The sequence below is a fragment of the Macrobrachium nipponense genome, chromosome 3 (assembly GCF_015104395.2).
Source record: "Macrobrachium nipponense isolate FS-2020 chromosome 3, ASM1510439v2, whole genome shotgun sequence".
NCBI classification, from domain to species: domain Eukaryota; kingdom Metazoa; phylum Arthropoda; class Malacostraca; order Decapoda; family Palaemonidae; genus Macrobrachium; species Macrobrachium nipponense.
In genome coordinates, this window is record NC_087202.1 from 26,861,420 (window position 1) to 26,877,878 (window position 16,459).

Here is a 16,459-nt window from a genome sequence, read left to right on the forward strand (position 1 = left end):
CAACTTTGACTCTACCGAAATGGTCGAAAAACGCAATTGTAAGCTAAAACGCTTATATTCTAGTAATATTCAGTCATTTACCTTAATTTTTCAACTAATTGGAAGTCTCTAGCACAATATTTCGATTTATGGTGAATTTATGAAAAAACTTTTTCCTTACATTCGCGCGGTAACTCTTCCGAAAAAAATCATACATGCGATTGTGGTAATGTTTGCACCATTTTAAAATTAGCCGTTATATAAAGTTTTATATATGGAAATGTGCGCAATTTCATTCACAATACAACTAAAAACAACCCATGGTTGTAGCTTTTATCAGTTTTGAGATATTTTCATATAAATAACGATAATTGCCAAAATTTCAACCTTTGGTCAACTTTGACTCTACCGAAATGGTCGAAAAACGCAATTGTAAGCTAAAACGCTTATATTCTAGTTATATTCAAGCATTTACCTTCATTTTGCAACAGATTGGAAGTCTCTAGCACAATATTTTGATTTATGGTGAATTTATGAAAAAAATAACATTTTCTTTACGTCCGCGCGGTAACTCTTCCGAAAAAATCATACGTGCGATTGTGGTAATGTTTGCACCATTTTAAATTAGCCGTTACATAAAGTTTTATATATGAAAATGTGCGCAATTTCATGTAGAATACAACTAAAAATAATTGAAGGTTGTAGCTTTTCTCATTTTTGAAATATTTGCATATAAATCACGATAAATAGAAAAAAAACCACGTTCGGTCAACTTTGACTCTACCGAAATGGTCGGAAAACGCAATTGTAAGCTAAAACTCTTACAGTCTAGTAATATTCAGTTATTTATCTTCATCTTGAAACAAATTTGAAGTCTCTAGCTAAATATTTAGATTTATGGTGAATTTTAAAAAAATCTTTCCTTCCCTCCGCGCGCGGATTCTCCGCCACAAATCTCCGAAATGCGTACGTCCCATTCTCGGAATATTTGCTCCGTTTCATATTAGGCATTTCATAGAGTTTTATATATGAAATATGTGCGCAATTTTGTGTAGAATAAAACGAAAAGTATTTGAAGGTTGTAGCTTTTCTTATTTCCGAAATAATTGCATATAAAAAATATATATATAAAAAAATTCGACATTCGGTCAACTTTAACTCGTCAGATAAGGTCGAAAACTGCAATTGTAAGCTAATACTCTTACAGTATAGTAATATTCAATAATTTTTCTTCATTTGAAAGAAATTGGAAGTCTCTAGGACAATATTTATATTTATGGTGAATTTTTGAAAAAAATATTTGTTTATGTCCGCGCGTTACGAATTCATGCATTATTTTGTGATAATATTTTCTCTGTGTTGCTTTTATCGTTTTACAATGTGTTATATACCAAAATGATTGCAATCTAGTGTAAATTACAAAAAAAAAAAAGTAACTTGTTACCTTTAACCGTTTTGCACACAGCGCAATTTGAATACAATTATATATGAAATTTCGTTTTTGCGCTATCATATATCACATTATTTATATATGATAATGAAAATTTTTTTCATTTCTGATGGTTGCATACTAAACTTCAGGCAATGACAAAAGAAGGAGCCAAAAATGAACTCTTAATCTTGAAAACTAAGCGCGCTGTGATTTTTTGAAAAAAAAAAAATTTTCTGCTTCCGCGCTCACTCGGAAACCCCTCCCGCACACGGGAGACAATTTTGTATTTACCGCTCCGGCGTAAGAGGGTTAATTACTTCTCTTTTATTATTTTATTCTTTTAATTCTTAATATTTTTTTCTGTACTGGGCTGCTTTTTCTAATGGGATCTATGGACTTGTAGCATTATGCTTATCTAATGTAAGATGGTTAATGATCAAATTTGGCAACACTTTTGGTTAACTTGTAAAACACTGTATATGGCACCTAGAATTCTAGTATTAGTCTTATGGGACTCTAAAACCTCACACAAGCCAAGAACCAAAACTCTTATTTTGTTTGCAGTTTATGTATTTTGCTGGTTGCATAAGAAAAAACTGAGTACCCTATTTATATGCATTTCATTCATAATGAATAAGTCCATTCAGCCAAAATTAATAATCGAGTGACATCTGTAGAAAGAAATATTGCACTAGAATTAACAAATTTTAAATGAAAAAAGGTTAACAGTGTACACTGTTATTCACGTGACTTTCTCTTTCAGACCCTGTGTTCCCTATGACATTTTTGATAGAGTCTCTAGTCCCATCACTCATAGATGCAATTTTCCAAGCAACATTTTTATGTGCTCTACTACTCTTTTGGTTGTGCATTTACCATGGACTGCGACAGGTCAGTGATCACATTAGTCAAACATATAATACTGGTACATTTTCATTATCACTTAGAGGTGCTTATTTTTTAAAAGCAGAAGGTTATCCTGTGAAGCCCTGCGTTAGTGTGTTTTTATTCATTTAAACATAAGTAGTATATAAAAGTTTTTGGTCTGATTTTATTCCTTGTACCTATATTTCTGGGAATGGTAAAGTTTCCTTTGGTTTATGTAGGTTTGTCTTACTTGTGAAAGGATTTACTATAGTATGTTGTAATGAACCATAGATTTTAAACAGCATGTGATATAGATGATAGGGCTTGTTAGGTCATGAAAAGGGTTTTTATTTGTTCTTTAATATTGTTAGCAAATGTGAACAGCCTGATTTGTATTTGTTTGATCACAATTCCATTGCTTATAATTAGCCATTTTGTGCACTACAAAATTATCCTAGAGAATTCAGTCCCTGTTTAAATCAAAATGGCAAGTAGCTGACAGTACAGTGTTGTATATGCACAAATGGATCCCAAGGTCTCTGGCAGCTGTTCCAGTCATTCTTTGTGTTAACAGTGCTTTCAAGATCATTGTTTCTGGAACCTATCATTAAAGACTGCATAATTATTACTTTCTTCCCACATTACACTAAGATTTGGTGTATTATGGCCCTCTTCAGTTTTGTGCGGGAGATTCAACCATGAATAGGGTGATGACTGTTGCAGTCTCATTTGACTCTGTAAACACAGCTCTGGCCTAAGAGCTAGACCTGGCATTTTATCTAATCCTTCGAGCCAGCCCTAGGAGAGCTGAAAATCAGCTCAGTGGTCTGGTTAAGGGATTTTGACGTAAGGAAAAATCTATTTCTGGGCGATTGGTTCGTGTCGCCAGCGAAATATCCTTTAATCCATTATTTCTAAGGTAAATGTACTAACACATACCAGAGAATAAATAAAATAAAGAAAAGGTCAGTACAACTGACTCGCTCACCCTCTAAGAGGGTGTCGGTATGAACACTATGGCGAGTGAGACCACTACCACGAACCGCTTGCCAATAGAAATCTCCCACTACAAAATCCCCACAAGAGGGGAGCCGACCCACAGAATGGGCAGCAACTACTACTACTCCATCCCATGCTGCCGACTGCTGCGCCTCTGGTGGCCATCCTGAAGTTAGCAGACAATCTTGAGCGATGGGATGGGCAGGGCGGGATTTCGCTGGCGACACGAACCAATCGCCCAGAAATATATTTTTCCTTACGTCAAAATCCCTTTTCTGGGCTCAGTTCGTGTCGCTGCGCGAAATCGTACCAGAGAAATAGCACAAGATTGTAAAGAATAAAACCAAATAGACAAAAAAGGGTCTCAAATAAAAGATAACATAAAATAAAGAAATGTAATTGCTAATAGATATACTTATACACAATGATACAAACATAGAAATATTACTTAAATAAACTTAACGCTAATAATATTTCTTAAAAATAACTTAAATTTAACATATATACAGGGCTTACATGGAATATATGTCGAAATCAGTATCTGTGTATAGATATTATGTACAAAGGACTGAAAGCAATTATAACAATAAATTGAATAGAACAAACTTCAATAATAACATAAAAAGGGAATGTATATGACTTAATATACAAAACCCGTAACCATTGTAAATACGATGTGTCCCCTAGCATAAAAATAAGGGGATCACATCCAAGAGATCATTATATACAATCAATTGTGAGTGACCCTAGCAAAAAAATAAGGGGCACCCACTATACCATCATAAGAGCAGCTAAGACTCAAGGTAAACGTAGATGAACATGGCAGGTATAGACGAACTGTTGGACGAGATAGGTAGAAAGGAGGACTGGATCTTCTACTAAAGATTAAGCAGAGTCGGGGGAAACTATGTTACCCGCCGCAACTGCTGAAAATTTCAGAGCTTCCAAAGACTTTAAGTAATGACGCTTAAATACTGTCGGCGATTTCCATCCAGTATATTTTTTCAACTCATCGAAATTCATATGTTGGAAATAATTAATTGAGGTGGCTACTGCCCTGACATCATGTGCTTTAGGGAAGGAGTCAGGATTGGCTTGCTTAATAAAGTACAGGATCTGCTGCCTGATGCCTTTAATAGATAAAGTACCACCTTTTTCTCTCTTAAAGAGAGGACCCGATGAGGATGAGGAGGTCCTGGACAGAAAGGCTCGTAAGGTTGATACTGGGCAAAGAGAAATATCTTGTGGAAGGGGTACAACCTTCCATGGTTCCCACCTCATCAAAGGATCTTCATTCTTTGCTATAAAACTACGTTCCGGAGAAAGTAGCACTTCCCCTGTGGGAAGAAATTTAACATGATCCGGATCCCTGGATAATGCCGACAGTTCTGAAATTCTAGCTCCTGAAGCCAAGCTTAATAAAAATAGAGTTTTTCTTAAGAGCATTATAAATGAACATGTGTCATTATCAGTTTCTGAAGCCAGCTTTAGGACATCATTTAAGAACCATGATACTGACGTAGGCCTTACAGAAGGTCTAAGTCTAGCACAAGCCTTGGGAATAGACGAGAAGTAGGAGTCTGTCAAGTCTATGCTGAAACCAAATTGAAAAATCTTTTTCAAGGCTGACTTGTTTGTCGTAATAGTGCTAGCTGCTAAGCCTTTTTCAAATAAAGACCTGAAAAAGGATATAGCTGAATTGATTGTCATGATTCTAATATCTGATTCTCTCAGGAAGGTTGCTAACTTTTTGACTGAAGCATCATACTGTCTCAAAGTTGAATCCCTTTTATCAGATTCCAAGAAGAGAATATTTTGAGGATCAATATTCGCATCTCTTTTAGCTGCAAACTTCATGAAATCCATAAAGTTAGGGTTTTGAGAATTCCTGAGGAAGCGAACACAGTCTTCGTTTGCACTGACTGGGAGAGCCTGGGATTGGGAATTCGAAGAGGACGAAGACCCAGTTCCAGAATTAGAGGGTACCAATTGCTCTTCGGCCAGTCTGGGGCTACTAGAGCCACTTGACCCTTGAACGTCCTGAGTTTGTTCAGCACCTTCAGGAGAAGATTCACTGGAGGGAAGACGTAAATCTTCTCCCAGTTGTTCCAGTCTAGGGCCAGGGCGTCCGTGGCATAGGCCAGAGGGTCCAGGTTGGGGGCCACATAACATGGGAGTTTGTGTTCGCTTGGGATGCGAAGAGATCCACTTGCAGACCTGGAACTCTCTGAAGAATCCACTGGAACGCGAACTGTTGTCCAGTGACCATTCCGACTCCAGAGGAACTGATCGGGATAGAGCATCTGCTATGACGTTTCTCACTCCAGCTATATGGGTGGAGGAGAGGTGCCAACTGAACTTGTCCGCCAGGGAGAAGATGGCTACCATGACATGATTTAGATGACGTGATTTGGAGCCTCCCCTGTTTATACAATGGACTACCACTGCGCTGTCTAAGACTAGCTTTATGTGGGAGTTCTTTGGCGGACGTAACCTTAGAGTCAAGAACACCGCCATTGCTTCCAGTACGTTTATGTGAAGCTGACGGAACTGGGGTGACCAAGTTCCTTGAACCTTCTTGAACTGAGAATATCCTCCCCAACCGCTTAACGAAGCGTCTGTGTGGATGGTAATCCCCGGAGGAGGAAACTGAAGGGGTACTGATATTGACAAGTTCTTGACTTTTGCCCTAAAGTGGGCGGTAGACGATTCCGTAGAATCTGAGGGACTGAGGATAATTTGTCCCTGGACCTGACATTTGCTCGTGAGCGCCAGATTCTGGTTAGGTCTTTCAGTTTGGCTTTCATCAAGATGTTTGTCACTGATGCAAACTGGAGTGAAACCCAGAATCCTTTCCTGGGTTCTCCTTGAAGCAAGTTTGTGTCCTAGAAATTGCTTTACTGACTTCGCTATTTCTTTCCTCTTGGCTGATGGAATCGACAGAGTATGGGAGGATAGATTCCATTGAATGCCCAGCCACTGAAAGTTTGACTCCGGAGTGAGTCTTGATTTGGTTCTGTTTATCTTGAAGCCTAGATATTCCAGGAACCGGATTACTTTCAGTGTTGCTTTGTGACATTCCTCGACTGTTGGAGCCCAAATTAGCCAATCGTCGAGATACGCTACTACCATAATCCCTTGCGATCTTAGTTGTTGGACGACCACTTCCGCCAACTTCGTGAACACCCTGGGTGCTACGTGAGACCGAAGGGAACTACCTTGAAGGAGAATGCCTGATCTCCTATCTTGAAGCCCAGATACGGGCGAAAGTGTCTTGCAATAGGGATATGATAGTATGCGTCTGTAAGATCGATAGAGGTGGTGACGGCCCCACGGGGAAGTAAGGTCCGCACTGCAAGATGGTGAGCATCTTGAACTTGTCGCAGCGAATGGCCAAGTTTAAACGGGACAAGTCTAAGATTACCCTTCTTTTTTGTGAGCCTTTCTTTGGGACGCTGAACAAGCGCCCTTGAAACTTTAATTTGTTGACTCTCGCTATTGCTCCTTTCTGAAGGAGGTCCTCCGCATACTCCGTCAATTCTTTGGATGGAAGTTGGCGGAAAGGTCTGGGTGGGGGCGGATTCGCCACCCAACTCCAACCCAGGCCTTTCGACACAATGCTTTGTGCCCATTTGCTGAATCCCCACCGGTGGCGGAAGAGAAACAGCCTCCCTCCTACCTGGAAGTCCTCATTGATGTTGGTAGCCTCCACGGCCTCCCCTGAAGTGTTTTCCTCTATTAAGGGACCCTCCCGATCCTCTCTGACGAAAGGATCGCTTACCTCTGCCTCCCTTACCCGAGCGGTCATACTTCTGAAAGGCCTGGCCTTCGAACACTTGGTTGAAGGCTGGGGAGACAGCGTAAGAGGTGGAAGGTTGAGGCTGGGGGGAAATCACATAAATAGGCTGTGATTGGGCCTTGGAGGTAGAGGGTTGGGCTGCCTGCACCAACGGAACAGCCGAAACAGGCTGGGCAAACCGTTGCTGTTTCTTTTGGTAAGGCTGGAAACGTCTGGGTTTCTTCTGAGCCTTACCCCTGACAGCTTGATCTTGGCGTCTCTTTGCAGTGAGACCCCAACGATCCTTAAGGCTTTGGTTAAGCCTCGTAGCCTCTGCCTGGACCTCCTTTACCATTGCATCTGGGAAGAGGTCTGCTCCCCAGATGTTTGATGAAAGCAACTTATTCGGTTCATGCCGAATAGTTGCTTCCTGGAGGACATGCTTCCGACAGTTTGTTCTGGCTGTGGCGAACTCGAACATGTCAGACTGCACCGTTTGAGTCAGTGACTTGGTGAGCAGCTTGAACAGTGGCTCGGAACCATAAGAAATGGTAGCCACCTCAGTCATGGCCATGGTGTTGAGAGACCTGGCCAGCCTAGACTTGGCATCAAATTCTGCCTGAATGAGGCTATCTGGGAGTCTAGGCAGCTTCTCACCAAACTGCTCCATAGCACAGTCTGGTTTGAGTTTGCCCGCAGAAAAAGTGTTGGGCAGGTCTTCCCACAAATCTCCGGTTGAGGGAAGTAAAGGAGATGTAGGGTCCGCTTCCTTTAGCTGCGGTAACGAGTCCCCCTTTTGAGCCGCTGGAATAGTGACCGTAGCAATCTTTGTAAGGAAAGGAAGCGGAGTACCCTCTTCCATTGTGAAGATTGTGAATGGACTCTTAAAAGGTTGTATTTTAGTGTTTGAACAATCCATGTCCTCTAAGCACCTGAGCCATTCTCTTTGAGCCTGGTCACGTGAATAGAGGACTGTCTCTTTAGGGACCTTATCATCTCGCGTCATGGCAGCGGCGGTGAGCCTGGTGTAGCCGATGAACGGCGGTTGAAGATCTTCCGGGTAGAACTCGAAGTCCTCAATCCTTCGAGTTCCACACTCCGGGATAGAAATAAGCCCGTCTTGGAAGGGGGCGTATGACGCCACTCTCAGGGATTGTTCATAGTGAACGGAGGCAGAGAGTCATGTGGTGGCAACTGAGCTATCCCTGTGCCGAAAGGTGGGGGAGTAGCTAGCGGAGCTTGGCTTAGTCCGGCGATAATGTTATCCTGGGAGTTGATCCTATCAGACAACCGGGAGAACATCTGTTCCATACTGTTCTTGAGAGACCCAACCAGATCCCCCAAGTGTTGCAACAGGCCAGCATTGGGATCCAAAGCCGGAGCTGCTGCGGAGGTGGACGGGTAGCTCTGAACAGGAACCAAAGGAAGTGGAGAAACGGTTGACTCCGCTGGAGTGTGTGATCTCTCCTTGGAGGATCTACTCCTTGAGGATTTGGAGCCGGACCCAGAAGCTCTAGACCTCTCTGCTCCGGGGTTTGTAGCCGGAGACTTGCGAGATGTTGACGCCGACGACGTCTTTTTAGACGACGACGACGTCTTACTCAAGGTTTTAACCACCGTTTGTCCTTTGACCTTAGGTCTAACAGAAGCATCAGGAGAAGTAAGTATAAAGCTCAGTACCTGTAAAGCCTTGGAAGGAAGATGGAGAGTTTGCAGGAGTAGAAGATCCAGTGGCGCCCAAGGGAAGCCCTTGGGCGTCCAACGTACTCACCTCGACCAACAGGTCGTCAACACCTACCATCGGTTCAATGTTTAAATCCAGTGTCGCGACTTCCGACGAGATGTCTTGGCCTGGTTCAGTCAACGAAGCGGCGAGCTGCTGCTGAATTAACGCAATAGTCGGGGCCGCCTCTGCTGGGTCGACGTAGCCCGTTGACTTGCCGCCGGGGAAGATCAGGACCGCCAACCTCTTCTCAAGTATGTAGGGCTGACCCTTGGCGGCGTTCTTCCCAAAACTGCCGACCCAGGCCCGCAGGGTTGCCAGTGCGGTGTCTCTAACAGCGGGAGCCTGGAAGAGAGGGTATTTGTTAGTTTTTTAAGATTAAACTTAAAATTAAAACTTAAGTAAAAGGTTAACTTAAAATTATAGAGGATGCGAGATCCCATATAAAATTAGCCTAAGTTTAAGATAAGAGATTAAAATTAAACTTAAGAACTATAACCTTGTAGGGATTGGCTAACGGAGTTGGAAATACTTACCCCGTCTAAGAGCTGGCTCACCAGATCATAGCAAATTGTGCAGGTCTCGTGAAACCAGACTTGAAGGTTCCCGTGCGGAGTCGCGCATGGAGCATGGGATCGGCAGACTTCATGCCCACAGGGGTCCTGGAGCATGGCATTGCATCCCGGATGCTCACAGTTGGTGGTCTGTAAGTGAAAAGATACATGAGCATCCTAAAAGATATCACTTACAGGCTAAAGGTTAAAAGAACTCCGCTGCATGCCGGAGCGCGAAAAAATTTCGGGCATAACTCCTCCCTTACCGCCTGAATAGGCTATAACCACGGAGAGATCCGGTGTGAGCATGCAATGGAGGGAAGGTTTAATGTAGCTTAAATTAAACTTAATATAGTTTAAATTAAATACTAATCTTAAACCTATAACATGGACGTACCGGACTAAGTCCGGTGCGTGGCGGAGCGTGTCGCGATATCAGCGCGACGGAGTGGTTAGTAGAGACCAACTGTATACCGCAGTCCGCCCGTCAGGGTGAACTAGCACCTTTCCACGTGGATGCCGGAGCTCCGGAAGATAAAGAGCCCCAGTAAGGTGGGAAAGGGCAAGAGGGCAAACAGACTCGCGCTAGCAACGGAGCGACGGAGTAACGACGGAGGGGGGGAAAGGCCAGTCCCCCCCCCCTTAGCCATCCGAGCGTACCGAGAAGCAGGAGAGGTCGAGTCCAGTCTGGGTCTGTCCCGTCCCCCTACTCCCTCCGCCTAGGGGGAGAGGGAGGCAGGCCCGGGTATGTGGAGCGAGCGTGGGCAGACCAACCCTCCCCCCGGCCCTATGGAAGAGCGGGAGGAGGGAAAGATGACTGGACAGGCGTCTGGCTGCTCCGTGATCACGTAGTGACCACGGAGCGGTAACAAGAGATACAATGAAACAATAAAGCCTAGGATACACAACCGACTGATCAGAGAGATGCTATAGAGAAGCAACCGAACTGAAGAGCGGAAGCATATGGGACCAATAGGACATAACCTAGGCTAGGTGAAGCCAGACGCCGTACACTAACGTAAACATAATACATAATTAAACAAAATCACTAAACTTAAAGAAAGAAAATAAAAAGTAGGAGAAAAAATCCAGGAGTGTACGACTAACCCGAAAGAAAGTCTACCACTCAAAGCTAGCCGGGGCCGATACTAAGAGCTGTGGCTAGGGCCTGGATGGAAGATGCCTACGCAAGGTGAAAAAGACATGCATGCATGACATAAACCCGTAGGCTGTACCCTTAATATAAATTGGATAACTAATAACAGAGCGTAATAAAGTAAGGGAAGGTTCTGGGTATGGAAGACCAAGAACGAACCCGCCACGAGGCAGAACAATGCTGCCATGCTTCCGACCTAGAGCTCGTATTTATACCTAAAAAACGGCAAATACTGACTCAAGGCCGGAAAAAACCAAATAGCAATAATCACGGATTACTTAACTTAGCTGCTGCGATGGCTGTACGCTCCATGATGAATAAATCCAGTAAAAAAGGGCACAAAAACACAGAGCAAAAAAGGGCACGTGTATACGTAGTGCGCTAACTGAAAAGGATGGCCACCAGAGGCGCAGCAGTCGGCAGCATGGGATGGAGTAGTAGTAGTTGCTGCCCATTCTGTGGGTCGGCTCCCCTCTTGTGGGGATTTTGTAGTGGGAGATTTCTATTGGCAAGCGGTTCGTGGTAGTGGTCTCACTCGCCATAGTGTTCATACCGACACCCTCTTAGAGGGTGAGCGAGTCAGTTGTACTGACCTTTTCTTTATTTTATTTATTCTCTGGTATGTGTTAGTACATTTACCTTAGAAATAATGGATTAAAGGATATTTCGCGCAGCGACACGAACTGAGCCCAGAAAAACTACTTTTATAATAATGAAAATTCTTTAAAAATTTTGTTTCCTCCAATTTCCTGATTTTTAATCTGGTGACTAAGTCCTTATCCTCAGTGTGCATGAATAACAGTAATCTTTGTTTCAGGGTTATAGGAACCAAAACTGATAAGTTGACAAATTTGGTACAGTTGTTATTGTACATACATGGACCCACAAAATTTTGATAAAAAAATTCTGGCAAAATTTTTTACTGCCTTCAGTTTCCTACTTTTTCTTTCTAGAACTAAATCTTTATCCTTAGAATACTTGAATAACATTAATATTAATTTTTGAGTCATAGATAACTGAAATTGAAACACAAAATTTGAACATCTTTTCTGCGGATCTGCAAAAACTTGTCATAAAATTTTGGTACAATTTTCTGTTTCTCCAATTTCAGTTCATTTACTTTCATTCTGTGTAAGGAAAACCTCACCCAGTACAATCCTTTTCCTTCAGTGACTTTTGAACTTTTCATCAAAATAAAGTCAATTGTGGTTGTATTAGCTTCACTCATATGTTAGCAACTTCTCTCTTGGCTCACATAAACAATGAATTAAGTAAATTCAATCCTTTGCTTCCTTGGCTTAGGCAAAATTCAAATACAGTAATACCTCGACATACGAGTGCTCCAACATGAGCATTCGGAGATACGAGCCAGCCCCCGAGCAAAATTTTGCATTGAGATACGAGCAGACTTACAGATGCTAACGCTAGTTGGCTGAGCGCTTGGGAGCGCTCCAAGCCCACTTCACTCATTCAGTTCACGTAGTTGTTGACTTCTGTACACATCTTGTGTGTCTTGTTTGCATTATTTACTTGATTTTTCACTGTATTTGTGAACATTCTTTGTAATAAGTGATGGGTCCTAAGAAAGCGAGTGGTAAATGTTGGCAGTGAGGAGAAAAAATGCATGATGACAATGGAGATGAAGCATGAAATTATTGAGAAACATGAGCATGGTGTCTGCATGAGTGAGTTGGCACACGATTATGAGTGGAGTACATCAACCATATGTACAGTCCTCAAACAGAAGGATGCTATCAAGAGCACAAAGGCATTCAAAGGCATAACTATTATGTCTAAGTTATGGACAAATATAAATGGTGAGATGGAGAGGCTTCTGTTGCTGTGGATTAAGGAGAAGCAGCTGGCAGGAGATAGCATTATTGAGACAATCATCTGTGAGAAGGCCAGCGCAATCTATGAAGATTTGAAACAAAGGGAAGCAGCTGAGGGTGGGGAGACATCAAAGCCAGCTAGGGAGACGTTTAAAGCTAGTCGTGGATGGTTCAATAATTTTATAAAGTGAACTGGGATCTACTCGGTTGTGAAGCATGGGGAAGCTTTGAGCTCAGATGTGAAATTCATGGAGGAGTACATTGAATGTTTTGCTGCACTTATTGCTGCGAAAGGTTACATCCCCCAGCAAGTCTTCAGCTGCAGAAGGTTACATCCCCCAGCAAGTCTTCAGCTGCAGGAGGTTACATCCCCAGCAAGTCTTTAACTGTGCTGAAACAGGCCTTTTTTGGAAAAAGATGCCACAGAGGACATTCATCACGGCCGAAGAGAAGAAACTGCCGAGCTATAAACCCATGAAGGATAGATTGACTTTAGCCTTATGTGCTAATGCCAGTGGTGACTTCAAGATCAAGCCACTGTTGGTGTATCACCCCGAGAGCCCACAAGCGTTCAAGTCACTCACAAGATCTTGAAAGAAAAACTTCAAGCGATGTGGTAAGCCAATGCAAAGGCATGGGTTACCAGGCATTTTTTCACAGAATGAGTAAATCTGGCCTTTGGTCCGGCAGTCAAGAAATATTTGCTGGAGAAAACCTGCCATTGAAATGTCTTCTCAGCCTAGATAATGCCCTTGGCTACCCTCCAAGTCTTGAAGATGACATTCTTGATGAATTTGATTTCATTAAGGTTCTCTACCTCTCCCCAAACACCACACCAACAGGTCATTTCTAATTTCAAGAAGCTGCACACAACGCATTTCTTTAAAAAATGCTTTGATGTCACAGATAATATCAACCTTACCCTTCATGAATTTTGGAAGGACCATTTCAACATTGTTAATTGTTTGAAAATTATTGATGATGCATGGCAGGGTGTAGTGTGAAGAACTTTAAAATCAGCATGGAGGAAATTGTGGCCTGATTCTGTAGCTGAAAGGGATTTCGAAGGGTTCTATTTGAAGCCTGAGCCCGAGCCTGCTGTGTTGGAAGAGTTCATGTCCCTAGGAAAGTCCATGGGGCTGGAGCTAGATGAGGCAGGTGTCAATATCCTTGTAATGGAGCATCAAGAAGAACTCACGACTGAGGAGTTGATTGAGCTACAGATGATGCAACATTCGGAGGTGTTGCAAGAGATCAGTAGTGAGGAGGAGGTTGAACCGGAGGAATTTATTTCTTCAAGGGAGATTAAGGAATTGTTGGCTAAGTGGCAGGATGTTTCTGATTTCATTGAAAAGAAACACCTTGATAAATTGTCTACTGGTCGTGCCTCAGCTCTTTTTAATGACACTTGCCTGACTCATTTCTGCAACATTTTGAAAGGGAGGCAGAAACAAAGCTCCTTAGATAGGTTTTTGTTTAAAAGGCCTGCGGCAAGTGAAAGTGAGGCAAAAAGAGCCAAGACAAGTGAAAAACAGTAAATAATTGCAAATTGAAAAAAGTAAAAAAAGTAAAGAAGAATAAAAACTTTTAAAAAATTAATGTAAGTTCAGTTAAGTTAATTTAAATTTAAGCATTACACTATGTGTAAGGAACAGTATTAAATACGGTACCGTCCAAATCTCTCTCCCTCCCTCCTCCTCCGCACACACCATGAATAGCTGCTATTGTCTGTCTCGAAGGTAAGAACTCATAATAAAACCCACATGTTATTTCACATCACAGTAATCATTTATTATATCATTTTGTTTACAGTATGTCTATACAGTATAGCAATTAAAAACATGATTTTTCAATTATTATTATAATTAATTTGGGTGTTTTTAGAGGGCTGGAATGGATCAAATTTTTGTCAGTTATTTTATATGGGAAATATTGAATTGAGATACGAACAAATTGACTTACGAGCTCAGTCCAGGAATGAATTATACTTGTATCTCAAGGTACTACTGTATTGCTTCTCCCTCCTGATTGCCTCCTTGGATATATCTACCCCTTACCTCCTCAAAACCAGCTCTTATCCAGTGCCATGTGGTCACTTTAATCTCCTCTCAGAAAATCATTTGACTGTGGCACTACATCAAAGCATACTGCTTGCCATTCCTCATTTTTCCTGATTGCAGTTAACCTCTGAAAAAGTAAATAATACTGGGTAATCACCATCCTTCTTGTGACATAAATTTATGACGATAAAACTTGTAATAAGAATGCCTACTTGATGAAGAAAAAGGGATGATAGGTGAAGTAATTGCCATCCTGTTTGGCTATGGATCTCATGATAATTTCCAGTGCCTTGAATGCTCTGTGCCCCCTGTAACACTACAGTCTCTCTAATATCCATATACCACGTATATATATTTTTTTTTCTTTTTTGTCGTTCTCACTTGCAGCGGTTTTCCAAGAATCACTGTTGCGCTTGTAGGCTACTTTAAGCAATATTAAACAGTTCATAAAGATCACAAGTCACATAATTGTTGGGAGCAAGCAAGACTGATTACACTAGATGTTTAGGGAAGGTTGGAAAGGTACAGAGGAGAGATGCCTGATGCACAATACAGTTGGCTGGGAGGTCAGTCACCATGGCTGGTGACTGCAAAGAACTGAAATTAAATGTTGCAAATTCCAGGATTTGTAATTTAATATTTTCGGTTCACTATGCAGGGAACTGTAAATGGAAAAAATGCAGGTTACGAAAAGATTGAAATGTTTACCTATGTAATATTTTCCATTCATAATTACATATAGCTTTGATAACCAAGCAATTGGCGTAATATATTTTTAAGAATTCAAATTTACTAAAACTTTATAAACAATGAGGAATGTCTTTATAGTTTTTATAGGTAAATACTTCATCTGGACTTACCAGCAGTGTACATTTATGTGTTTCTCTATTATTGCCTTTGAACACTTCAAACATTGACTTGTAATAATATGTTGGGAAACCACAATTTGCTGTTGGTTCAATAGTAGGCTTTTTTTTTTCCACATCTGGGAAGGATATAAAATAACAGTTGAATATGAAGAAATTGTGCTGGATTGTATTTTAGTTATTGAATAGGTACACATTATCACTTACCCTAACATTGTAGTATTTTTTTATATACATTAACCCTTAAACGCTGAGCCGGTATTTCCGAAAGTGTCTCCCGTATGCCGGCGGCGTTCGCGAGTGAGCGCCGAAGCGGAAAAAAAGTTTTTTTCAAAAAATCACAGCACACTTAATTTTCAAGATTAAGAGTTCATTTTTGGCTCCTTTTTTTGTCATTGCCTGAGGTTTAGTATGCAACTATCAGAAATGAAAAAAAATATCATTATCATATATAAATATTGGAATATATGACAGCGCGAAAAAAAAATTTCATATATAATTGTATACAAATCGCGCTGTGAGCAAAACGGTTAAAGCTAATGAGTTAATTATTTTTTCGTTGCATTGTACACTAAACTGCGATGTTTTTGATATATAACACATTGTAAAACGATCAAAGTAACACAGAGAAAATATTATCACAATATGATCCATGAATTCGTAACGTGTGGACTTATAAAAAAGCTGTTTTCAAAAATTCACCATAAATCAAAATATTGTGCTAGAGACTTCCCATATGTTGCAAAATGAAGGTAATTGATTGAATATTACTAGACTGTAAGTGTTGTAGCTTACAATTGCAGTTTTTGACCATTTCAGTCGAGTTAAAGTTGACCGAAGGACGAATTTTTTATATTTATCGTTATTTATATGAAAATATTTCAAAACTGATAAAAGCTACAACCATGGGTTGTTTATTGTTGTATTGTACATAAAATTGCGCACATTTTCATCTATAAAACTTTATGTAACGGCTAATTTAAAATGGTGCAAACATTACGACAATCGGACAAAAAAATTTATGATTTTTTCGGAAGAGTTACCGCACGAACGTAAGGAAAAAGTTTATTTCATAAATTCACCATAAATCAAAATACGTATTGTGCTAGAAACTTCCAATTTATTGCAAAATAAAGATAGATGATGGATTAATACTAGCATGTAATAGTTTTAACTTACAATTGCGTTTTTTGACCATTTCGGTCGAGTCAAA

General features: G+C 41.0%; 1 protein-coding gene and 1 long non-coding RNA gene across 2 annotated transcripts in view; one reads left to right on the forward strand and one right to left on the reverse strand.

Moving 5' to 3' along the window:
* Positions 1-16,459, forward strand: part of LOC135221667 (transmembrane protein 181-like) — a gene marked incomplete in the record, with an annotated part of 158,577 nt that overhangs the window by 87,610 nt on the left and 54,508 nt on the right. The window contains 1 exon segment of the mRNA XM_064259374.1: positions 2,175-2,302. Coding sequence (XP_064115444.1) covers positions 2,175-2,302 — 128 coding nt within the window.
* LOC135221668 (uncharacterized) overlaps positions 14,160-16,459 on the reverse strand; it is a 133,515-nt gene continuing 131,215 nt past the window's right edge. The window contains exon 4 of the long non-coding RNA XR_010316061.1: positions 14,160-14,507. This is a non-coding gene — a long non-coding RNA (uncharacterized LOC135221668). The remainder of the gene's footprint in view (positions 14,508-16,459) is intronic.